This window comes from Mastigoproctus giganteus, chromosome 12 (genome assembly GCF_048544385.1).
Source record: "Mastigoproctus giganteus isolate SK-2022 chromosome 12, ASM4854438v1, whole genome shotgun sequence".
In the NCBI taxonomy this organism is placed as follows: domain Eukaryota; kingdom Metazoa; phylum Arthropoda; class Arachnida; order Uropygi; family Thelyphonidae; genus Mastigoproctus; species Mastigoproctus giganteus.
Genome location: NC_143586.1, coordinates 29,013,020 through 29,039,554, shown reverse-complemented (window position 1 = coordinate 29,039,554; position 26,535 = coordinate 29,013,020). Strand labels below are relative to the sequence as shown.

Genomic DNA, 26,535 nt, shown 5'->3' with positions numbered 1-26,535 from the left:
AAATTGTTGAAGTTAAACATAAAAAAAAGGCACTTGGGGTGGACGGGATCTACCCAGTTATATTAAAGGAGGCAGCAAAGGACGTAAGCAAACCATTAGCCATAATTATGAGAGTTTCCGTGGATTCAGGGGAGGTCTCCATGGACTGGATGTGTGCAAATGTATCACCAATTCACAAAGGGTGTTCAAAAGGTGACACTTGCAAGTAACTACCTGTTAGTTTAACTTGTAACGGGGAAAATAATGGAATCACTGGTTAAAGAAGCATTGCAGGATCATCTAGACAAGACTGCAGTAATAGTTAAGAAACAAAATTGGTTTGTTAAAGGGAGGTCTTGTCTGACCAATTTGATTGGATACTATGATGTGGTCACAAAGGAATGGAATGCCAAAAATAATTTTGATATCATATACTTGGATTTCAGGAAAGCTTTTGATAATGTTGCACATGGAAGACTGCTGTACAGATTGGAGCAGTGTGGTATTAAGGGTAAGTTGCTACAATGGATAAAGGGATGGTTAAGTGAGAGACAGCGCGTGGTAATCAATGGACACTGCTCTTCTGGACAAATGTTATTAATGGAGTTCCCCAGGGTTCGGTGTTGGGTCCATTGTTGTTTTGTATATTTATCAATGAAGGTATATCAGGTTTAATGTCCAAGTCTGCAGATGATACAAAGGTTAGCAGGGTTGTTAACGATAGTAAAGACAATATGCTACTCCAACTGGATCTAGATAAGTGTGCAAATGGACTGAAAAGTGGCAACTGAAGTTTAACATTGACAAATGCCAAGTACTGCATATGGGTAGCAATAACCCAAAAGAAACTTACCAACCGTGTGGTACTACACTCACGGAAGGGGAAAGTGAAAAATACCTGGGGATAATTGTGCAGTAAAATATGAAGTTTGCTGAGCCGTGTAGAGGGGTTGCCAGGGCAGTTCATGGAGTCTTGTAAATGATATATAGGAATTTTGCTAGCGGGGACAGGGAGGTGATTATCCCATTATACAAGGCTTTGGTCAGGCCACACCTAGAGTACTGTGTACATGTGTGGAGGCCTCATTTTAGGAAGGATGTAGAGTTGCTAGAACGAGTACAAAGAAGGGCAACAAGATTGGTGAAAGGAACAAAGGGGTGCTCTTACCAAGAAAGGCTTAAGTTCTGCAAATTGCAGCGCCTGGAAAGTAGGCACCTGCGAGGTGATCTGATTGAGGTGTATAAGATCACCTGCGAGGTGATCTGATTGAGGTGTATAAGGCCTTGAATGGGTTGAGCAAGCTGAATGCTGATGGGATTCTTCGTCTTGCTCAGATTAAGATCCTGAGGGGACATAAATTCAAACCGAGGAAAGACAGTTGTAGGATAGATTTCTGGAAATTTGCCTTTAGCCAGCGGGTAGTTGATTGGTGGAACAGACTTCCATCTTTTGTTGTGGAATTTGATAGCCTAAATAAATTGAAGGCTAAGCTGGACAGCCATTTCGAATGAATGGAGGGGCGAGATGCAAGTGGTTTTTTGGCTGATGCTGCATAAGCTTGCTTTTTTGCATCATATGCCTTTACTAATGCTAATATCTTTCTGTGACCGAGTTTGGACAGAATGCACCAAATACATTCTTTAGAAATCCCTGAAACTGAAATGATACCTCACTGTTTTATCCACCGTTCCCCATGAACAAGTTTTTGGGTTATGCACTTCATTAGACAAAGTTACCAGTCATCCAATTCTACTTGACAGGGTGGTTAATGACAGTAAAAGGTATGCTACTGCAATATGATCTAGAAAAATTAGGCTTTGTGCAGTCAGATATGAAGTTCTCTGAGCAGTGCAGATAGGCTGCCAGGGCAGCCCATGGAGATTTTGTCAATTATATACAGAACTTTTACTAGCAGGGATAAGGAGGTGATCATTCCATTGTATAAGGCAAGGGTCAAGCCACAATTTAAGTACTCCATACAAGTCTAGAGGCCTCATTTTAGGAAGGATGTAGAGCTGTTTGAACAAGTACAGAGAAAGGTGATAAGATTGGTGAGGGGAACAAATAGGTGATCTTACCAAGAAAGGCTTCAGTTCTGCAAATTGCAGCATCTAGAGACTAGGCACCTGCAAGGTGATCTGATTGAGGTGTTTAAGACTTTGAATGGATTGAGAAAACTCGATGCTGATGGATTCTTCTTCTTGCTCAGACTATGCACATGTGGAGGCATAAATCCAAATTGAGGAAAAATGGTTACAGAATAGATGTGAGGAAGTTTGCCTTTAGCCAGAAGGTGGTTGATTGCTGGAATGAACTTCCATCTGACGTGGAAATGGATAGCTTGATTAAATTCAAGGAAGAATTAGACAAACTGCTGAAAGGGGGATGGATAGGTGATATGGGAAGGGTGTTTTTTTTTTTTTTTTTTTTTTTGGATGATGATATATAAGCTTGGTCGCTTGCATCATTTGCCCCTACTAATTCTCATACTGCTCTGATTACTGACAATAGTTTTACCACCTTCGACTATAAAACTCCACTGGCAAAGTGCCAATATTCACAGTTTCATTCTTATACATGACTAGTAACTGTCCATGAATTTTGATAGGTCTAACATTTTTGATTGTCAGAAATTCAATAATGAACGTTGTTTGAACCATGTGGTTAAAGATGCTGGTATTTAAAAAAATGTGTAATTTAAAAGAACAACTACGCAGGAATGCTACTATACGTGTAATAAGTAGAAACTATTAACTATATGGAGAACCAAGCTGGAACTTGATGCATCCCCTATTGGGTTTTAGGAGCATTAGCAACTTAGGCCTAGTTGCTCTGTGTATATATTGTCTGTAAACTGCATGTGTTCTGTGGTCAATTTTGTTTTGCTGGCGAAAAACCAGGGTTTCCAGGAGAAAAGCCATGCTATCCTTGCCTGAGACCGACTAACTCAGCCACACTGTGATAAAGACACATAAAAATTCCTCCTGTCATCAATGGGATTCAAACTCGGGTCTTTTTCACCCAGTGTGGGGAGGACAGCGATCCTACCAACTGTGCGACCCATGAGGGCGGAGGTCATGAACTAAGATATAGCAGTTCAGCCACCCTCACCAATTGTACTTAATACCCCATATAGTAGTTCCAGTCACTTGTTATTATTCTGTAACAGTTAATTCTCCACCATTCCAGGAAATGCTCACATTTTAATATATAAGAATATATATAATATTTTAATATATATAAGAATACTTCATCACAAAGAAATTCAAATTTTATTGCAATGAAAAAATCTTTTTATAGCTTTTTTTGTTTTAACCAAATTTAAATAATGTAGACTAATAACAAACCTGCCAACTTCTATCAGCTGTCCTATAAAATGGATAATTTTTAGTGATGTATGAATAGATGCCACTAAGTGTTAGCTGATGGTCTGAAGCAGATGAAATGGCTTGCACAATTAGCTGTGCATATGAATATGGTGGTTTTTCTTCTCTTGTACTACTAGAATCACTGGTAGGAAACTGGTCGTTTGTCTTTTGTTCTTGTTTGTCTGCTACTGATGCAGCTACAGCATATGCTGCAGCTATATGAAGTTCAGATGCAATATTCTGACGATGCATACCTCCTCGTGGACTAGCAGGACAAGAGTTGGCTGCACTAAAGCAAAATATAATTTCTTTAGATTACGTGTGTGTGTGTGTATATATATATATATATACATGCTGAGTGATCACTGAATTATGACTACCCCAATGAAAACTGAATGCGACCCGTTGACCACGTAAGGTACGAGAGTGCGAAGTTAGTCGACCTACACAGCATAGATAAGGTGTCAGTGGTTCGGTAGGTAGTAAAATTCAGAGCGTGATGAGTAAAAGGAAGGATTTATTGGACTTTGACAAAGGACAAGTGGGTGCTCGGCAAGCTGGCGCCTCGATTTTCCAAACGGCTGAACTAGCGGGGTGTTTGAGAGCCGTCATAGTTAAAGTGTACGAGTTTGACCATTTTGACCAGTTTAAAGTTTGACCATTTTGACTGGTGTCAAAATGGTCAAACAATGACCCGACAGCAAAACTGCAAAGGTCAGAGAAAGGTTAATGTTAGAGGTGAGAGACAGGTCCGACGACTCATACAAGCAAACAGACGCAGCACTGTTGAAGAGTTGACCCAATACAGCATAAGCCAAACTGAAACAATATCTGCCATGACCATGCATCACACGCTCGCAGGTATGGGCTATACCAGCAGACAACCCCTACGGCATTCTCTCTTAACCAAGGTTCATCGGCGTAAAAGACTTTCCTGGTGCAAAGAGTATGCAAGTTGGACGTTAGAAGACTGGAAGAAGGTGTGCTGGTCGGATGAGTCGCGTTATTTACTCCACACTGTGGATGGTTGTTTATGGATTTGGCGTCAACAACATGAGGCCCTTGATCCATCATGCATGGTATGAAAAGTGCAGACCGGTGGAGGCGGTTGCATGGTGTGGTGCATGTTTCACTGGCAGGAACTTAGACCCCTGGTGCAAGTAGAATATCAGTGGTCTCTGTTATCGTCAATTGCTTGCTGACTGTGTACACCTCGCTATGTTACACTTTTTCCTGAATGGCAATGATGTCTTCCAAGATGACAATGTGCCGAGCCATCAGGCACTTGTTCAGGAATGGTTTGAGGAACACAGTTCTGACTTCCAGCATATCAATTGGCCTCTGAACTCCACCGATATCAATCCCATAGAGCACTTGTGGGACACTATTGAAAGGCATATCAGGCATCTGGGTTCACCAATCACCTCCATACTTGCATTGCTGACCGCATTACACACACATCTTAGTTGGCCATACCTCCCGAACGCTTCCGACATCTTGTTGAATCAATGCCACGTCGGATAGCTGCTGTACTGAGGGCAAAAGGAGGACCTACGAAGTATTAGGTAGATGGTCATAATTCGGCGATCACTCAGTGTGTATATATATATATACTTCACAATTGTTATTGATTTACCTGTACACAATTATCATACTAAAATACTCCTGATGTACATCAAATAACTACGAAATAATTATAAGAAATAGCAGAATTTCACTAAATGTTATTATATCACCACAAATATATCTCATATATCCTTTAATTTCACTTTTTATTAATGAAATCTTCTAAACCATGTGATAAGAATTCTCTAGAAAGTTTTATCGCACAGTTTAGAACTATCTGCAAAGGGGAACAGGCATTCTGCGTGTTATCAGACACTCAGTCTAAAACACTGATGGATCCAATATCTTTCTATTTCAGAAGATTTAGGAGAAGTCTGGTTGTTCTACCTCCCTAAAATCCACTCTTGCACACCTTATTGATGGTAAGCCCTGTTATGTCACTTAGGTCGCAATGAACGTGTAGAGTGGTTCTCTTCAAGACGCCTGGTCAGCATGAAGAGGAAAAGACCAAACCCTCCAGCACATGACAGCACGATGAAACAAATGGCCCTCAGTCCCCAGCAGCTTTCACTCCTCTTCTTACGGCAGTGACAGGGTCAGAGTGGAAGCAGAGGGTGCTAAGAATCTCTGGGTACAACCAGGATACCATGCACAGAAACTAAACTTGGCCTGTTACAACGTAAGGTCACTCATCGGTGAAGATAGGATATTAGAGCTGGAAAAGGAATTAGAAAATGTGAATTGGAATATCATCAGTTTGGCTGAAACAACAAGAAGAAATGAATCACTTATAAGTTTATCAAGTGGAAATCTGCTGTACACCAATGGAAACAGTGAAAGGAGCAAAGGTGGAGTTGGCTTTCTGGTCCATAAAGATATAAAAAACAACATTTTGGAATTCAAAAGTACATCACCAAGGGTATCAAGACTACTACTACTCAGGATTTCTAAGAGGTACAAGCTAAAGGTTATAATGATTTATGCACCAACGTCGAGCCATGATGATGAAGAGGTGGAAGAAATGTACACCAAAATTGAATCTTCTAGATGAGCAGAAAACTCAATACACTATAATTATGGGGGACTACAATGCTAAGGTCGGAAAGAGACAAAACAGCGCAGAAAGGGGAACCAAAGGAAATTTTGGAATTGGTGAAAGAAATGAAAGAGGTGAAAGACTTGTAGAAATTGCAGAATCTCAAGGAATGTCAGTAATGAATACTTTTTTCAAGAAAAGGGTGAACAAAGAGTGCACATGGAAGAGCCCAAATCGATTAATGACTAGTGAAATCGACTTCATCCTCACTAACAGAAGATATATTGTGAATGATGATACTGTCCTGAATAAGGTAAATGTTGGAAGTGATCACAGAATGGTAAGATGCACACTTGATATTGATGTAAGAAAAGAAAGGAAAAAACTGACTTGAGTAAATAATATGAAGGTCTTTGAGATAACAGAAGAGGAGAAGAAGCAGAATGTACTGGAACTTAAGAACAAGTTTGAGCTTCTGCAGACTGTTCAGGACCAAGATATTGATGAGGAATACTACAACTTTCTGAAAGTGATAAAGCTCAGGAAACCTATAGGTAAAAAGAAATCCAAATAAGAAAAAATTAGTCAAGAAACACTTGTCATGATGAGCCGAAGACGACAAATGACGAGCAAGATAAACACTGACAAAGACAAAATTGAATATACTGAGTTATGCAAAGCCATTAGAAAGACACTCAGAGAGGAAATAAGAAGATTTAACACATGAAAAGTAGAACAAGCATTAAGGGAAAACAAAGGTCTTAAATCAGCAACTATGAGCAGAAAGACATAGTTGCTGATTTAAGACCTGATTTAAGAAAGACAAATGATACTGAAACGGAAGAATAGAGATGATGTACTTATAAATAGCAGAGAAGGCATAATTCAAATAGCAGAATACTACTATAGAGAATTATATAAGGAGCAAGGAAATGATGTCAGCAGTGGGGAAGATAGATCACAAATTAGTAACACATAAGACATACCCAATATCCTTCCTTATGAGGTAGAACATGCACTGAAGAAAATGAAGAATCAGAAAGCCCCAGGTGAAGATGAAGTTACTGTAGAGTTGTTAAGATTGAGAGGAAGAGACATGACACAGAAACTGGCAAGACTCTTCACAAAATGCATTAGAAAAGGCATGACGCCTAAGGAAGGAATGGAATAATGCAATCATAGTTTTGCTGCATAAGAAAGGAGATAAATCAGAAATTGGAAATTATAGACCAATTAGCTTGTTATCCCACATCTACAAGTTGTTCACAAGGGTCATTACACTAACAGATTAGAAAGAATACTTGATGAGAATCAACCAAAAGAGCAAGCTGGCTTTAGGACAGGATTCTCAACTATGGATCACCTTCACGTAATATCACAGCTAATGGAGAAAGCAAATGAATATAAAACACCATTATGCCTGGCATTTGTGGATTATGAAAAAGCATTTGACTCCATACAGCATAAGGCAATGTTTTGGGTACTGAAAAGACAAGGCATAGATATCTCATATATTATGATTTTGAAGAAAATATATGAGAATGCTACTTTCTTTATTAGACTAGACAAAGACAACAGCAAATTTAAAATTGAGAAAGGAGTTCAACAAGGAGACACAATACCTCCAAAGTTGTTTACAGCTGCCCTTGAGGAAGCTTTCAGAAGATTAGACTGGTCGCAGAAAGGTGTCAATGTGAATAGAGAGTACCTAAACTATTTACGATTTACAGATGACATTGTGATCATAAGCCATGATCCCAAAAAATTAGAGGAAAATCTTAATCAGTTATGCAGAGTTAGTAAGGATTTTAGACTAAAGATGAATATGGCTAAAACAAAAGTAATGATGAACAAGTATGCCACAGAAAGGGATATAATCATTGAAGGAGCAGTAATTGAAAAGGTGGAGTCATATACTTATCTGGGACAAGTCATTAGCTGTAATAATGATAAATGGCTGGAAGTCGAGAGAAGAATAAATTTTGAATGGATAGCATTCAGAAAATATAGCCACATACCGAGGAGCAATATCCCAATTTGTCTGAAATGTAAAATAATGAACCAGTGTATACTCCCCACCATGACTTATGGAAGTGAAACTTGTGCACTCACAAAAAGAATGGAAGAGAGGCTTAAAACTACACAGCAAAGAATGGAACGAATTATATTAGGAATCAGACTGTCAGATAAGAGAAACACATGGATTAGCCAGCAAACTCAAGTAAAGGCCATTCTTATCAAAACTAAAGAACCAAAATGGGCTTGGGCTTGGGCAGGATATATAGCTCAAAGACATGATGACAGATGGACTTAGAAAATAACAGAATGGTACCCAAGAGGAGCTAGAAGAAAACATGGAAGACAACAATGGAGATGGACGGATGAAATTCATGAGTTCGTGGGTAGTAAATGGATGTCGATTACACAAAACAAAAGGAACCGGAAAGTTGCTGGAGAGGCCTTCATCCTGCAGTGGATTGAAAATGGCTGATGATGCAAATACAAATGGCAACATGGATACTCCAAATGTAGCTTCAACCTGTAACTACTGAAAAACTATCATCAAACTTTCATGAATCTATGCAAGCTGAAGAAGGGATAGCAAAGACTTAAGTCATGACTAGTTTTTTTTTTTTTTTTTTTTAACAGCAATAGGTCAAAGGCTCACTAATATTTGTAATCTATCACAACTGGTTATTTAACCTTGGCCATTCTCAATAACATATGCTGGCGAATCACTGTAGACCAAAAAAAAGTGGTAAACTTTTTCTCTTTTTTTCTATTCTTAACAAATGATATGAGCAGAGTTTGTGAACAAGTTACATTCTTTGGTGTGAATATTTGTTAATTAAATGCATCTGTTTGTGTTAAAAAAATATCCTTTGTAACAGCTAGTCAGCACAATACATCGCCATCTGATACTGGAGAAATTTCTAACGTCACCTTCAATCGAGGTGGAAGGAGTAAGGTTTTCAGCTTGCATGACAAAAATTGGCTGTAGTACTGGAACCAGCAGCAGGAAGCATGAACATAATGAACCATAAAGAAGCACAACATAATAGGGTTGACAGTACAGGAACCAGTAGCAGGAAGTGATCACAGAGTTTTACAGTGGACGATTAAGAGAGAGGCAAAGGAATGGGTTATAACTTCAGGAAAGGAAATTACGACGACTTAAGGTGAAACGTGGCCTCTATTAACTGGGTAGATATCTCACAGAGAGCGAATACAATTGAACTATGGTATAGCTTTAAAAAATTAATCACAGAGGCCTTGAATGCATATATACCATTAAAAAAAATACTCCACAAGGAGGATTCCAAGTTGGATGAATAATGAAGTTGCCAGGATACTTGAGCAGAAAAAGATGGCATGGAAAAGTTAGAGCAATAAAAAGTACTGAAGCCTATAACAGCTACAAATTGATCTGCAATAGTGCCACAGAAACAGGCTCGCAAAGGCAGATTATGAGAATTCTGCTGGCAAAAAAGAGCAAAGGGGGAGATAAGATATTCTTCACATATATAAATGCAAAGAAGAGAAGAACAAACCAGATTGGACCCTTATGTAATGGACGTGGGATAGTGTTAGATACCCCAACTGAAGTTGCAGATGAACTCAACAGTTACTTTGCATCGATATTTACAAAAGAAAAACTCTTTACATCAATGAGAAATTCTGGGAGTGAAGTTAAAAAAATGTAATTAACGATGTTGATTTGCATGTTTATTTAATGAAAAAACTTTCGAGCCTACAGGCCAGTAAGGCTCCTGGGGTTGATGGCATATACCCTATAATCTTAAGGGAGGCAGCAAGTGAGTGCATTGAACCATTGAGGCTAATTATGCAAGCATCACTGGACTCGGGAATGATTCCACTGGATTGGAAAAGTGCCGTGTCTCCAATACATAAGGGTGGTTCTAAGAGTGAAGTGAGAAATTACCGGCAGGTTAGTCTAACTTCGGTAGCAGGGAAAATCATGGAGACAATGATCAAAGTTGGAATTCAGGATCATTTAGATAGAAACGGAATTCTGAAGGACACTCAGCATGGTTTTGTAAAGGGAAAATCATGTTTAACTAATCTGGTTAACTATTTTGACATCATCACTCAAGAGCTGGACTTTGGGAATAACTTCGACATTGTTTATTTGGATTTCAGCAAAGCATTTGACTCAGTCCCACATGAGCAGTTACTTTATAAGCTGGAACAGGTTGGAATCACAGGGAAAATCCTTAGCTGGATGGCTTCAGGGCAGGAGGCAGAGGGTTGTGATAAATGGTTATTCCTCAGATTGGGTTGATGTAAGGAGTGGGATTCCCCAAGGATCAGCATTAGGACCACAGTTGTTTTTGATTTTCATAAATGACATCGATGAAGGGATAGAGGGCGTGATGTCTAAATTTGCAGATGATGTTAAGATTGGTAGAGTTGTTAATGATCGCCGCCAACCGTAGCTTCTTGAGAATGACATAGACAGACTTCACGGATGGTCAGAAAAATGGCAGCTATGCTTTAGTTCTGCAAAGTGTAAGGTATTGCACCTGGGGAACAGTAACTCCAAAATAACTTATACACTTGGCGGAGTTGAACTAAAGCCGGTAGTGGAGGAAAAGGACTTGGGTGTTACGATGCGGTCAGACTTTAAGTTCTCTGAACATTGTAGATAGGTTGCAAGGAAGGCCCATGGTGTCCTATCGATGATGTATCGAACAATTGCTAGTAGAGATAAGGACGTCATAATCCCATTGTATAAGGCTATTGTTAGACCACACTTGGAATACTGTGTTCAGGTATTGAGACCGCACCTAAAGAAAGACATTGTGCTTCTTGAAAGGGTCCAGAGATGGATAATCAGATCGGCAAAAGGGCGTCCATATGAGGAAAGACTTCGAATATGTGGGTTGCAGAGCTTGGAAAAATTCAAAGGTCAGCTGGATAAATTACCTATGGGAGGAGGGAAATGCTTAGCTTATCCATTTCCTTTATTAATTATTATTTATTTATTTTTTATTTTCTTCTTATAATTTTATTATATTTATTTTTTGTTTTATTATTATTGTTATTTATTTGTTTTTTTTATTATTATTTATTTATTTTTATTTTTTTGGCTGGTGCAGCATAAGCCATAGGCTTCCTTGCACCATGTGGCCATTGCTAATACTAATATCCTCTGTGACAGCCTAGTCAGCACAATACGTTGCCATCTGATACTGGAGAAATTTCTAACGTCACCTTCAATCGAGGTGGAAGGAATAAGGTTTTCAGCTTGGATGAAATAAAAATTGGCTGATGAACACACTTCTAAAATATACTAAATGGATATAAGTAATAAAAATTTGAATTTGTGAAAACTATAAACTATTTATCTAAATAAAAAAAAAGCCACTAATAACCCATCAACTGGTGCATGTGCAGGAATAGCCGTGCCTAGAAATTTTCACTCTTTTCAAAGGAAATTTCTCAAATTTTTAACAGATAAACTTGGATAAAAACTTTTCTCTTTAAAGATGCTGTAAATACTGAAAAACAATTATCAAACTTTCATAAATTGTATGAAAAAAAAGAAATTTGTAGATTAAATGTACTTTTAATGTAGTACTGTTAGCTTCAGACAGTCTGTGCATAATTCATGTGTATTGTTATGTGAGATTTTTGAATGTGGTGTCACTTATGAAGAGATACAGATAAGCAGAGAGAAAAGAGGCTTAAAAATATGGGAAGAGTAATAAATATTATACAGTTGTAATTAAATTGAACGCTAAGTTTAGAGAATGTGAAACTACAGTGCTTTGTAAAGTTTGTAATCTTAGTAATTAACTGATAAGGGGATAATTATATGCACTTAACTTTTCACTTCTATTAATACAGAAAAAGAAAAAAATAAAATTCAATTAATTTAAGGGTAAAAAAAAATCAAATGCACCTGAAATGTCATGCATTGCATACATTAATTAACTTTTTCCTTTCATTTCTGAGAATGGGTGATAGTATATTACAGTCTGATTTAATGCAATCATGGTGGCAACCCCAAATTTTAGCAAAAATGGTGGTGGGTTACCTGACTGGTGCTCAATTTCTAGAAAATATTTTATTTTATTATTTTTTTTAAATTGTGCTTGCACAATGCCATACACCTACTATCGTGATAATGAATTAAAATTTGATTATTTTGGGTTACATATTGTCTTAATCTGGCAGTTTTAAACCAATTCCTACTATACAAAACTACAAATACTTTTTTTTAACAATACAGTACTAATCTTCAGAAATATAATAAAAATTTACCTAATAGTGCCAGTTGGTGAAGGCACAGGACTAATAAAATTTGGCTCTATTTCTGGGATATTTATTCGTAAAGGTACCATGGGCTTGTTATTAGGCAGTTCTGGCACTGGAGGTGGATGATATGGACCATTTTCATCAATAAGGGATTGGAAGATGATCTTTATAGTTGTGCTTGGAAATCTAAACACACATCTGTTAAAAAAAAAAATGTCTCACTGAGGTATTCTTTAACATTATATGCATAAAATTATAAATCTATCTAAGCAATGAATACACAATGCCTATATTAAAATAATTCTATTATATATGGCAATGGGGTGCAGCTCTTTCTAAAATTTAAGAAGGAATGGAAACACGTTCCCTTTTTCAAAAAAAAAAAAAAAGGAACATCCTGTCTCCATTTTGTAGATAACACAGATTACCTTGTTGTATTGTTTAAGGTCAGTTTCAAGGCAACTAAACCTGTGAAGTAGCAGAGTCTACAAGATACAAAAGCAGGGGGGATAGTTATTGTAACCTCACTATGATGCAGTTGACTCACACCAGTGTATTTGTATTGTTTTTCAATATAGCCTCTTCAGAACTGCACACACTTCATCCAGTGACATTTATGCAGTTATCCCGCTCTTGTATGAACAGAATGATTCATCAAAGCCTGAAAATAACACTTCCATGGTTAATTTAACTTGTTTCATTTGTTCTGAATTTTTGTCCAGCCATGTGAAATTTGAGTTTAGGGTGCAGATCAGCCTGTGGACACACATTCTTATAGACAAAAAAACAGTACAGATATTAGTGAAAAGCTCACGTGCTATTAAAATAATAAACTTATCAGCTGGGATGTGAAAAGTGATAATGGGGAAATGTCCTAAACGGGCAAAGCAAATCTTAGTCCTTCAATATTTGCTCGTTACACACCCATGAAGCACTTAAGTATTGTGATCGTTTTAACCGCGAAAAAAAATACATCTTTTTCAATAAACTTTTCTCTCTTTACCAGCAACAGTCGAACTCTCGTTATAACCGAGTTCGAATGTAGCTCTATTTGGGCGGGGGGGTTTAATTCGTACCGAAACCGTTATGTTCATCTGCACACAAAAAATGAAAAATATAAATTATAATGAAACTATTATTAAGGCTTGCTGATTACAGAATACTTGTACAATTCTACCTAAACAGAAACAACAGTTGCAAAAAAATTTACAAGTTACAAAATTTAAGACAAATACTAGACTGTCAGGGTCAAAAACCGGACACCTGACAATCTTTGATTAGCTTCACAGTCATTCAATAACCAGCTTATGTGTGTTTATGCAACTTCAGTTTATGTTAAACGAGCAAACAAATTTTCAACACTCCTTGCCGCATACAAAATGTTTACAGAAGTGGCTGATTTCCTTCTACATTTTTTTAAAAAGCATTATACTTTCAGATACACAGAATATTAACACTACCAGCCGTCGCCTATAAGCACATGCAGTGCTATTTTTGGCATTTTGCGCCAGTTACAAGACAAACAGCACGCTGTTTTCGGTTAATGTCCTTCAAAGGTAAAATGCAAATAAAAACACTGTCATGATGAGCAATTCGAATTATAAACATTTACAGTACAGTATTACTAAAGTGATCACAAATACCGGATTATGCGGGACAGTCCCAGATTTCAGTCGTTTGCCCCGGGATTGAACATGCAGCCTCCATACTTAACGGCAAACATAATTATGTTTGCCGGGAACAAATGGTACAACGGAAAGAGTTTTTTTCGGTAGTAAATAAGTTGTGGACGTGAACAAAAAAAAAAAAAAAATGACAGTAGAAACGCTGAAGTATTATTAAGAAAAATTCACTCAGCGGAAAAATATATTTAATTATATTATTTAATTTCTCTTGTTTTTATTATTATTATTATTATTAGCCATATGGTGCAAGGAAGCCTGAGGCTAATGATGCACCAACCAAAAAAATTTTGAATACCCTGAGAGAAAGAAAGAGAGAATCACCAAAAAATAGAAGAATGATGATATCCAGCTCAGGACCCTGGGTGTGCCAAGCCCATACTCACCAAATGTATTTTTATTATTAGTATTATTATTATCATTAGTAGTAGTGGTATTAATACTATTATTAGTATTATTTTATTATTGTTTTTATTTCACAGAAAAAAAAAACAACCTTTTTTTTCACTAAACAAAAATAAAAGTCGATTAAAAACATGATCCCTCTAATAAATGTTTTTCTCCCCCTTCTAATAACTATTTTTCTCAGTTCATGTCCTTCGTCATGTAGCGCAACACGAGGGGTACCTTTCCTGACTTAAAATATAATATTTCAAAATTTTAATATTTCTTAATATCTTATACATTATATTTATTATCCTATTTTTATTTGGTCTAAATTCAAAATGAAGACACAGCTTCTCTACAAGAGAAAATCATGATAAGTTAGCATTTGTCCGCTTTTACGAATATTAGCGAGTCTCGATCACACAAGTTATCTGACAACAAGGGGTGCCTATACTGAATTTCAGCCTTTCTGTGAAAAAAAATATAAAATAATAATAATAATAAAAAATATAGGCTATATTTGTTTTTTGTAAGTTTAGTTCAAAGAAGTAATATGTATTTAATTTATATTGTGTATATGAATTTTTTTTTACAAAAAATAAAAAATTGTGTATATTTTTTCTAGGAGGGGATGGGATGTAAAATTCTTACCGCCTCCCAAATGTCCCGCATTGGAATACTAAGGATCTGGTCACTTTAAGTACTGTATTACCCGAAAAGGGGTCAAATGCGTGAACCGACCGGCAAACTTTAATTTTACCAGATTTCTGTCTCCATATAAATATAATTCACAAACAGCCAGTAGCAGGTATTTTTACTGCATATACAAAACTTTTTTTTTTTTTTTGATTTGGTAGTTGTTGGCGCATCGGCTTCTGTGGCCATATTGCACCTCCCAAGGTTTTTGCAGTACTTTGATCCAAGCCCGAGGCGAGAATCGAACCCGCGACCTTTGGGTTGCCGGATATACAAAACACAAAAAGTACAATACAACACTTTTTGAATTGGAGGAATCTAAAAATTCTGTAATGCAGACGCCATTACAGAATATTTAGTGCGAACCACCGAATGGGAACAGCTGTTCTAGGTGAATACAGACAATTTGTAAAAATATCAGTAGTCGAGTAGGATGCGTATAAACTGATTATTACTTACTTATTTCCTATTGGGCCAATTGTCACAAACGATGTGCAAATATATCCCCAATTCACAAAGGGGGGGGGGTCTAAGGATCACACGAGTAATTGCAGACCAGTTAGCTTAACTTCTGTTCCGGGGAAAATAATGGAGTCGCTGGATAAAGATGCACTGCAGGATCATCTAAATAAAGCTGCAGTAATCATTCAGAGAGAGCATGGGTTTTTTAAGGGAAAGCCTTACCTGACAAATTTGATTGGTACCATGATATGGTTACAAAGGAACTGGATGCAAAAAATAATTTGATATCATATACTTGGATTTCAGGAAAGCTTTTAACACTGTTGCGCATGGAAGAGTACTGTACAAATTGTAGCAGTATGGTATTAAGGACAAGTTTCTACAATGAATAAAAGGGTGGTTGAGTGAGAGAAGACAGAGAGTGGTAATCAATGGACACTGTTCTTCGTGGGCTAATGGAGTTCCCCAAGGTTCGGTGATGGGCCCACTGTTGTTTTGCATATTTATCAATAATATCGATGCAGGCTTAATATCGAAGTTTGCAGATGATACAAAGGTTGGAAGGGTTGTTAAGAGTAATGGCAGTGTGCTACTGCAACAGAATCTAGAAAAGTTAGGCAGTTGGGCTAAGAAATGACAACTGAAGTTTAACATTGACAAAGTACTGCATATGGGTAGAATTAGCCCCAAAGAAACGTGCCAACTTGTGGTACTACACTTAGGGTGGTAAAAAATGAAAAAATATCTGGGAGTAATTGTGTAGTCAGATATGAAATTTTCTGAGCAATCAGTGCAGACAGGCTGTCAGAGCAGGTCATGAGGTATTGTCAATGATATGTAAAAATTTTGCTAGTAGGAAAAAGGAGGTGTTATCCCTTTGTATATAAGGCAATGGTCAGGACTTGCCTTGAGTACTGTGTACAGGCCTGGAGATCTCATTTTTGGAAGAAAGGCAACAAGATTGGTGAGGGGAACGATGGAGTGGTCTTACCAAGAAAGGTTTAAATTCTGCAAATTGCAGTGTCTGGAGACTAAGCACCTGCGAGGTGATCTGATTGAAGTGTATAAATAAGGTCTTGATTGGGTTGAGCAGGCTCAATTCTGATGGGATTTTTCCTCTTGCTCAGATTACGAACGTTAAGGGAATGGATGTGTGAATTTTTTTTTTTTTTTTTGGCTGATGCTATATAAGCTTGCTTCCTTGCATCACATGCCTCTACTATTACTACCAAGGACCTCGACAAGCTGCCTCCATCTCTCTTTGTCAGTTGCCAACTCTTCTGCCTCCTCTCACGCTTACTACCCTCTCTTCTTTTTAATCATTCTCTGACAGATTGTCTTCGGTCTTCCTTTTTTAGCTTCTACCCAGAAGAGTAAGTATAAATTATAGGTCCTGCGCCTCATACCAAGTTGCCGAACAGCTGCACGCACGTGATCGTTAATAATCATGCCAAATAAATCGCTAGGGCCCTAACTCCACAGGCTCCTGCGCTGGTGGACCTGGCGGTATGGCAGTTTCGACACTACGACCCCAGTTCAGTGCTACTCTTGTTACTTCCTTGTGTCTTCTTAAGATACTTCTATCAATTTTCATCTTTTCTGTTTTATGAAGTTTGAGACGTATTATGGCACTGTTATTTGTCTTTGTTATTTTTATATCCAGGGTACTCCCATTATTTTCCTTCAACTTCTAATCTCCCACTGGTTTAATGTCTGTATTGTTTTGCACATCGACCATGTTTCTTCCACTTGATTATGTGATTAGAGTATTAAACAATTTTATTTTCGTTTTTTTATGTATTTTGCTTTGTTTTTCATATTTTGTTCAATACACTAAAAATTCTGGTTGCCATTCAAAGTACACAATAAAAACACGACACGCACCAGATTACTTAGTAAACAATGTCATTGAAAAAAAAAAAAAAAAGGTTACTTTATACTTAATAAATTCATTTTTGGTATTATTCTATTAAATTATTTAGATTCAAAAACTGAAACCGCACCCGACCTACGGAACTAGAACTACGAAATTAACAGAAAACTCGACCAGCAGATTTCGAACACTCAACCTGATGCATGATTCTAATGGAGAATATCTATACACACTGATTGCCTAAAATCTGTACCGGTCTAGTCTGCCACTGGTTTGGGAGATCTGAGCTCGATTCCATCGAATAGAGAATTAATTCTAGGCTGTAGTTAACCGATTCATACGGAGAGTGTAGGACTTTCCCCATGAGGTAGTCTGTGTTTTTCATCCCGCACAACATGCAAATCGACCAGTGGAATTAACACTGTTAATTCCACTACCAATTGATTGCGCAACCTAATACATATACACAAAATGTTTATCAGATCCATGTTTACAGTGCAATATAGACTACTACTCTAAAACACCTCTTTGTTATCATAGCATGTGACAATCAAAACTGAAATGTCAACATAATCCAAGGTCATTTAGATCTATAGCAACTTTCGCCTTTGAAAGCGGTAGTTCCCCCCCCCCCATGCTTCTTGATATGGCCGGACCAAGTCAAGGTTAACTCATTACCAGGTTTTACAGCTTACGATTATGCACAATTCATTCCATGAGACCAAAAGAATTAATATAATTTGAACCAATTTCGACCTGCTTAATTGATGAAGTACGAATGCAAATTTATTTCTTTTTAGTGGGACAACTGGTAGTACAAAAAAAAGAAGGAAAACTTGTTCTGGTGCAAGCTATGAGGATAATCTATTGCATCAAAAATAAGCCCTAAAAACTAAATAAATTTCCTTTTATAATCTATACAGCCGAAGCCAGAAAAGTTTACAACTTGACTGTAACCAGTGACAGCTAACTGTATCGTGGACTTTTTTTTTGGCAGCATGTGGGCTCGACCTCACAATGTGCGCGGAAGTGTCCGCGTAAGCTACATTTTCCCACACTAAATGCAGAGAACGTATGTAAGCCTTCATTCTTCCGTCTTATGCAATATTCATAATGAAAATGCACCAGATGAGGCTTGTCATTTAGTTTCCAATACAGCTTAACCTAAAAGTCCCTGAAGTTTGTCCAGAACATTTGAACAATGATGACAACTAGGTGTTCCCTTGTGAGTTAAGTGCATCGAATTTGACAAAGTCTAACCATTCTACAATAATCAAATCCTCAGCTTGCAACTTCACGCTGGTGGGACTATTAAAACCACTGGTATATACCTCATGTCTAAGAGGTCTAAAAATGCTACACCTAAATACCTCTACCCTTGCTTTTGTTAGTTCACACCTGGGTGTGAAGGGACGTAAAAAAATTCCTGACTTACTACACCCTTCAGCCATCAACGTCAATACATCATGAATAATCAAACTTACGCTCTCTGCTTCGTATATTTTATTTCACATTATAAGGGCAACAGAACTAGGAAATCATTTACGTTTACTCCACATTCCACCCTAAACTCTCATCCTTTATCCACACCACGATTCTCCAATAAATATGCTAAGATCAAGCAAAGATAAGGATATAGTATATCGCTGTTGGCTTGTATCCAAAGCTCCACTTCGTTTCCTGCCTACACTCAAGCTCTTAATAACTATAAACAGGGTACTGATAAATGATATGGACGAAGGGATAGCAGGGCGTGATGTAAAAATTTGCAGTTGATAGATGTTAAGGTTGGGAGAATGGTAAATGATCAGCGCCAAGTAGCATTCCTCAGGATGACTTGAATACAGGGATGTGCTGTGGGGGGGAGTCCCATTATCCGAACCCCTTGCAAGGTCTTATAAGAACAGAGCTCCAAAAGGAACTCCATTCGTGTATTTCACTTAGTACAGTTGAATTAAAAATAATAGAGGAACAAAAGGGTTTTAGGAGTTACAATAAGGGCAGTTATGAAGTTCTCCAAGCAGTGTAGACAGACGGCAAGGAAGTACGTTGTATTATATTAATAATTATCAATATGCCACTGATAAATTATCAACGGCATATTGATAATTTTTCAAACATTTGCTTGTAAAGATGGGAGGTCATAATCCTTCTAATTCCTTTTAAAGTGCCTTATACAAGGCACTTTAGAAGGAAACCTGATTGAGGGTTACAATAGACATTACGGGAGAGTAAAATGAATGGAGAAATTCTGTTATAAATGATTCCAGAACTAGCGGCCATAAATTTAAGTTAATGCGAAAGGTCGCGACTGGATTGTATGAAGTTTTCTTTTTAGCCAGCAACTCGCTGGCTAAAACTGAAATAGTTACCTCCGCGGTAGTTGAGACTGGCAGCTTGAGGAAATACAAAAGGTTGTTTTTCTTTTTTACATATTTTACTGTTTGTTTTTATATATCTTCTTATTTTTATTTTGATATTTTATTTATTATTATTATTATTTTAATATTTTTATTTATTTATTTATTTTTTGCTAGTGCAGCAATAGCCTGTTGCCTCGTTATACGAATGATATTAGTCGAAGGTTCTGGTCTCTTGTCATAGTGGCTGTTTGCAATTTCTGTCCACCCATACTTCCAGACTAATGGTTCTACTGCATCCTCATCTAATAATAAAAAAAAAATAAAATAAAATAACCTTAAAATCCTAAACAATCTCGATGTCAAGAAATCTCCAAGTCCTGATGGTTTTTCTCCACTTCTTGAAACTACTCCGAATTAATTCCAGGTTTGTGTTCACTTTTTTACACTCTTTTATCCCACCAGCGTGTTTTCCTTCTATGTGAATGTTTGCTCATAACTAGCAGATTACTAAAAAGGGGTGGCGATCATTAATCAGAAAACATTCCATCTGATTAATGATAGCCACTACGGATTCCTAATGGTGATATCTTGGCTTATATTACTCCGACAAATCCATAGGAAATTTCGGAGAGAAACTTTAGTTACCCTAGACAAGAGGTTCCCAAACTTTCTCGATTCACGGCGCCCTTAGTGTCCCAGTAATTTTTTCACGGCATCCCTTACCAAAATAAATAACAACACAGTGGTTTTCGACCTTTTAATATATACCTAGTAATATATTAAAAGTTAGTTTAACTTCTGTTCCGGGTAAAATAATGGAGTCACTGGTTAAAGATGCATTGCAGGATCATCTAGACAAGACTGCAGCAATAATTCAGACACAGCATGGGTTTGTTAAGGGAAAGTCTTGTCGGATAAATTTGATCGGATATTATGATGTGGTTACAAAGGAACTGGAAGCAAAAAAATAATTTTGATTTCATATATTTGGATTTCAGGAAAGCTTTTGACACTGTTGCGCATGGAAGACTATTGTACAAATTAGAGCAGAATGGTATTAAGGATAAGTTGCTACAATGGATAAAAGGATGGTTGAGTGGGAGAAGACAGAGGGTGGTAATCAATGGGTGCTGCTCTTCGTGGACTAATGTTATTAGTGGAGTCCCACAGGGTTCGGTGTTGGGTCCTCTGTTGTTTCATATATTTATCAATGATATTGATGAAGGTATATCAGGCTTAGTGTCGAAGTTTGCAGATGATACAAAGGTTGGCAGGGTTGTTAATGATAGTGTGCTACTGCAACAGGATCTAGATAATTTGGGCAGATGGGCTAAGAAGTGGCAACTGACGTTTAACCTCGACAAATGCAAAGTACTGCATATGGGTAGAAGTAACCCCAGAGAAACGTACCAACTGTGTGGTAACTACACTTAAGGTGGTAGAGAATGAAAAAGACCTGGGAGTAATTGTGCAGTCAGATACGAAGTTTTCTGAGCAATGCAGACAGGCTGCCAGGGCAGGCGATGGGGTTTTGTCAATGATATATAGGAATTTTGCTAGCAGGGAAAAGGAGGTGATTGTCCCTCTATATAAGGCAATGGTCAGGACACGCCTTGAGTACTGCGTACAGGTCTGGAGGCATCATTTTAGGAAGGATGTAGATTTGCTTGAGGGTGTACAGAGAAGGGCAACAAGATTGGTGAGGGGGAATGAAGCGATCCTCTTACCAAGAGGGGCTTAAGTTCTGCAAATTTCAGTGGCTGGAGACTAGGCACCTGCGCGGTTGAAGTGTATAAGGTCTTGAATGGGTTGAGCACGCTGAATTCTGATGAGATCCTTCCACTTGTTCAGATTACGAACTTAAGGGGGCATAAATTCAAATTAAGAAAAGACAGATATAGAATAGACGTGCGGAAATTTGTCTTTAGCCAGCGGGTGGTTAATTGCTGGAACAAACTTCCATCTGTCGTTGTGGAAGTTGATAGGTTAAATAAATTGAAGGAGGAACTGGACAGGCATTTTGAGGGAATGGTGTGATTTTTTTTTTTTTTTTTTCATTGGCTGATGCTGCATAAGCTCATACACTTGCTTTCTTGCATCACATGCCACTACTACCTTATAATAATTTTATTCTTTATATAGAGGTACTAAATAAAGATCAATTATAGATCATCACAAAATTAAAAAGATACAGTACAATGGATACCGTACACCTTTTTTATAATGAAATAAATGTATAAATTTCAAAAAAATAAAAATAAATAAATAATAATAACTTTAAGTAACTTAAACCCAAATTACACGGCACTCCAAGAATGTTGTTGCGGCACCCCGGTTGAAAACCACTGCCCTAGACATTTCTAAGGTTTCATTTGATTGTGTTTAGCATAAATGTCTTCTGAACAAGCTTCCAACTTATGGTCTGCTTTCTGTTTTTTTTTTTTTTTTTAATGGGTAGTCAGTTTCCCAATCGTCCCATGTATTGGTAGATTATTTCTCGCAAAAACGTCTGCTGTTCCCATACTCGTCTTCAGCAACAGATATCTAAAAATATTCCTGAATTCTAACCTTCCTTAGCATAAGTATAACGTGAATATTGCTCCCCTTGCACTGAAAAATTTCTTGGCGTTACTTTTCTTCTGATCAATTACTTGCCTGTGCAAATCTGCCGTATCATGAAGTACTATGCCCATATTTCGGGTGCTCCCCCACAATATACCTCTTCATTTTTCACTTATGAGCTATGGCACATTCAATAAATATTGATTTATTTAAAATTTCTCTAACTCCTGGTCTCTATCCAAAAGAAGGATCAGGTTAATTACATTTATAAACTACAAGTGAAATACTGAAAAGATAAATCTTCACATTATTTCCTGAAACCTGCTATGTATACAAATTTAAGTCTAAAATTACATTTACATCTGGCTAGACGTATCTGAATTTGTGTATCCAGATGTAAATCTTGAACTTGTATGAAACGTATAATTTAATCCTCATATCATTTGCATGAAGACGAGTGAACCCTGAAGGTATATGAACAAATCAGTCGGAACTTAAATGTGTCAGCGAGAGAGTGGTCGGACATAATCACAAGAAGACACCTACAATGGTGTCTTCTTGTGACAAGTGGATGGTTGAGACGTATAATTTAATTCTCATATTATTTGCATGAAGACGAGTGAAGCTTGAAAGTACATGTATATGAAATTCAGACGGAACTTAACATCCGCGAGAGAGTGGTTGGACATAATCACAAGACATCTACAATGGTATGGACACGTGGATCCAGAAAGGCTCGACCTATATACGGTAGACATATCTTTCATCATGTTTGGTATGAACATTTAAAAAAATGTCGAGGTACGTAGCTAATGTCAACTGTGAGTAAGAGTGGTTCAGTACTGAGGTCAGTTTCATTTCGGCCCGATGACGGATTTAGAGTGGATTTCGAAACGTAGGCAAATAATCAGTTTATCGAATTGCACTAATTTTGGGATATATAAATATTTTGTGCATTTCGATCATTTAGTTCACAGTAAACTAATTACATAAATAAACATGGTATAAATGCTTCTTTCACACAATTTTGAGTTAATATTACTATCAACTCCGCCGATGAATAAATTAATAGAGAGAAAAACAACCGGCAGTGCAGGGTCACTCACTTGGCTTCCACTTCTTGAGAAGTGTAAGCAAGTGAAGTTGGTTTTTAATATTTTACTAAGCAAATGTTTTTAAATTTAAAAGCGCATTTGCTTAATTAATATATATATATATATATATATATATATATATATATAATTTTTTTTTTTTTTTTTAGTTTATTACTATATATGGAAATTGCGCAGTTAGTTTCTAAGAAACGTTTGATTAAAAAGTTTTTAAATAAACAAAAGGTTGTTTTTGTTTTGGCTACAGTGACATTCGGCTATGACACATTTTCAATTTTAATCCATTAAAATTTCACCGATCCCGGAAAACGATAAAAAAATATATTTACAAAAGTAGTTTGCTTACAAATAAAGGCATTAGAAAAGATAATTTTTATAAGATAAGCAGTGAAAATAGTGCTTCCTCCACTGCACGTGACTATGTTGTTGTTAAAAGCAACACTAGTCATCACATAAAAAAAAAAAAAAAAAGACAGGATAAAATTAGGGCACGTCTGAAACACATTCTAGCATTTAAACTCGCACGTGTAAGTGGGTGATCCTATATGTAGAATTCTTCTAAACCTTGTATGGGTTAACTGAGCCTTTCCTTTCTTCAAGAGAAATTGACTAGCACCACCTATCGGGTACTGCGGAAAACTCAGCAATTTCTGTTTCAGGAAATAAACTTCTGACAGAGATCCACTTTAAAATTTATTAAAACTATAATCTTGTATAATCTATCCTTCCTCGTTTTGGAAAAATGGATTAAGCTAAAATTAAATCAATTGCCCTTAAATACTTAGCAGCTGGTATTACTTGTATATAAATGGCCGTTTATTCACCAAACGAATATTTTGGTTTTTAAAAAGTTAGTATTAAGGGGGGGGGGGAAACAAACTTTTTTTCGTTATTCCCTTTGTTCACTGACAACGTTATTTAAATTTCTGGCGGGTGTCCACTATTTACAATGTAGCTGGAAGGCAGATCGCAAAGAAAGGATGTTTTGCATTAATACAAAGGTACGAGTGGAGCCTCACTATAAATGCTTGCTTGTTCAAACCGAACAAGGAAGGGCATGTGGAATTGCGTAATAGTGAGGTATATAAACAATGCCGGCGCCTTTGTGGCGCTCGTTTTCCTCACTCACTTCCCAAACAACATTCGACGAGGAAAGGAAGTTATTTCGGGCGTATACGGCAGGAGCATTGGTTATTTTATGTTAACACTTTGTTGTTGCAATGAAGTCTTAAATATGACTTGGATACTGGTAATACTCAATGTATCCTAAACGGATGGCAATATATAAAATGTCTGTACTGTGTTGTGTATATAAACAAAACTGTAAATGGGGGACTAGAACAGGAAAGAAAAATACGCAAAACTAGCCAAACTGGTTACGTGCGTTTTATGTCGATGGGCTTATTTTCCGAGTTCAGAAGACATAAAACAATCCTAAACGGGATATTCTTATATGAGTATTTCATAATCGGACGGTATCTGCATACTATCATCAGTCTAGGTTAATTATGCCAAGAGTCTGTAAGCGGAGCACTTCTAGGTTTAAATCAGTGAACTTATTTGGAACTTTTAAATTAAAATTCAGTACGATCACCTTGATTTACACTTGAGGAAATGCCGCTGTTGCTCATATTTCAATCAGGAACAGTGGCACTCAACTTTAGTCTGCAGTTTTGGCCAAATGATATAATCCAAACGAAGATTCAAAAAGTCGTCTGCCTCTAAGTGGCTTTGATAATGTATAATCTATTATACATTATCAAAACCGTTCTTGAATAAACACTTGTTCAGATATTGGCGCCGAGTTTTGCATGTAATAAGTTAAATTACGCATCGTTCGAAAAGTCTCAACTAGGAACTGAGTTTATGATATTAACCAAAACTTAATGAGTTAATTTTTAAAAACGAATTTAAATAACTGATGTGTTTGCACAAATAGCCGACGTTGTAAATCAGTATAATAAAACTTAAACCCTTTCCAACCGGTGGATGACGGCCATTATAACCTGGTCAGAAATTGGTTTTGGAAATTTCATTTTGATATACAATTTTAAATTTCGTCAGGTGAAGGTTCAACATTTATCATTGCTTGATTCTTCCACATCCAATAAATCGTCTGCGCATACTCCTACGCGGATTCACTGTATTATACCCGCACCCATAGTAACTGCAACTGCACCCACAAAACAAAAAAGAAAATATCCTTAATAAATGTCTTAAATTTTTTTACACAATTACGTAGAAAAATATAATGAAAATATATTCATAACAATTAATTTTACATATTTTTGCTATGCAGAAAGATTTGTTTGTTTGTTTGTTATTTGATTTTCAGGAGCATTAGCAACTAAGGCCATACTGCTCCGGGAATATGCGGTGGTCATTCCCTGACCTTTCCGCATCATCCGTATTAGGTGGTGACGGGCTCGAACCCCGGTCTAATCAAGAAGCGTATGCTATGCACTGCTGCTCCTTCCCACCTGGCTACGGAGGCGCCATGCATGCAGAAAGAGGACAATCATTCAACAGTTTCGGGATTCAGTTGTGTTCTTTCTTGGATTAGAAATCCAGTTACAGAAAAATCTTCCTCCCTGGTTACACTGCTAGCTAAGATGGTAAGAATACAATGAGCCACAGCTGTTAAGATTTGGAAAAAATCCCCCCCCCCCCCAAACCACTTGAATTGAAAGTCTTCTTCAAAGTCAAAAATTGGTTTGGAAATTTCATTGTGATATAAATTTTGATCTATTCAGGCGGAGATGCAACATTTTCATCGCTTGATTCTTCCACATCAAATAAATCGTCTACCTTCCTCCATTTTCTTTCTGTTGAACCTTTTAAATCTGGTCTTTCGGTGTGTGTGTGTGGCAATAAATCATTTATAAAAACTGGAACCACATCCGACACCTGAACCACAAAATTAGCTGAAATGAGACCAGCACTGCATGTAACCCGTGGGTACCCAGCCCGATATACGACTCTACTGGAGAGGGCAAGAAAAAAGTGAACTAAATGACTACAAATGAGAGATAAAAATGCATGTAATCAGAAAATTATTGGTTAAATAAACTAAAGAATGAAATTGGAACCTATTTTTGACTTTCACTACTTAATTTTATTGGAATTAATCCTTCTGTTATAAGGAAGGGACAAAAAATATCTGATA

At 37.0% G+C, this 26,535-nt stretch overlaps 1 protein-coding gene across 1 annotated transcript in view; it reads right to left on the bottom strand.

The window, feature by feature from the left end:
• LOC150076829 (forkhead box protein K1-like) overlaps positions 1–26,535 on the bottom strand; it is an 86,491-nt gene that overhangs the window by 21,601 nt on the left and 38,355 nt on the right. The window contains exons 2-3 of the mRNA XM_090385692.1: positions 12,239–12,430; positions 3,328–3,637 (exon numbers count right to left, since the gene is read on the bottom strand). Coding sequence (XP_090241818.1) covers positions 3,328–3,637; positions 12,239–12,430 — 502 coding nt within the window. The remainder of the gene's footprint in view (positions 1–3,327; positions 3,638–12,238; positions 12,431–26,535) is intronic.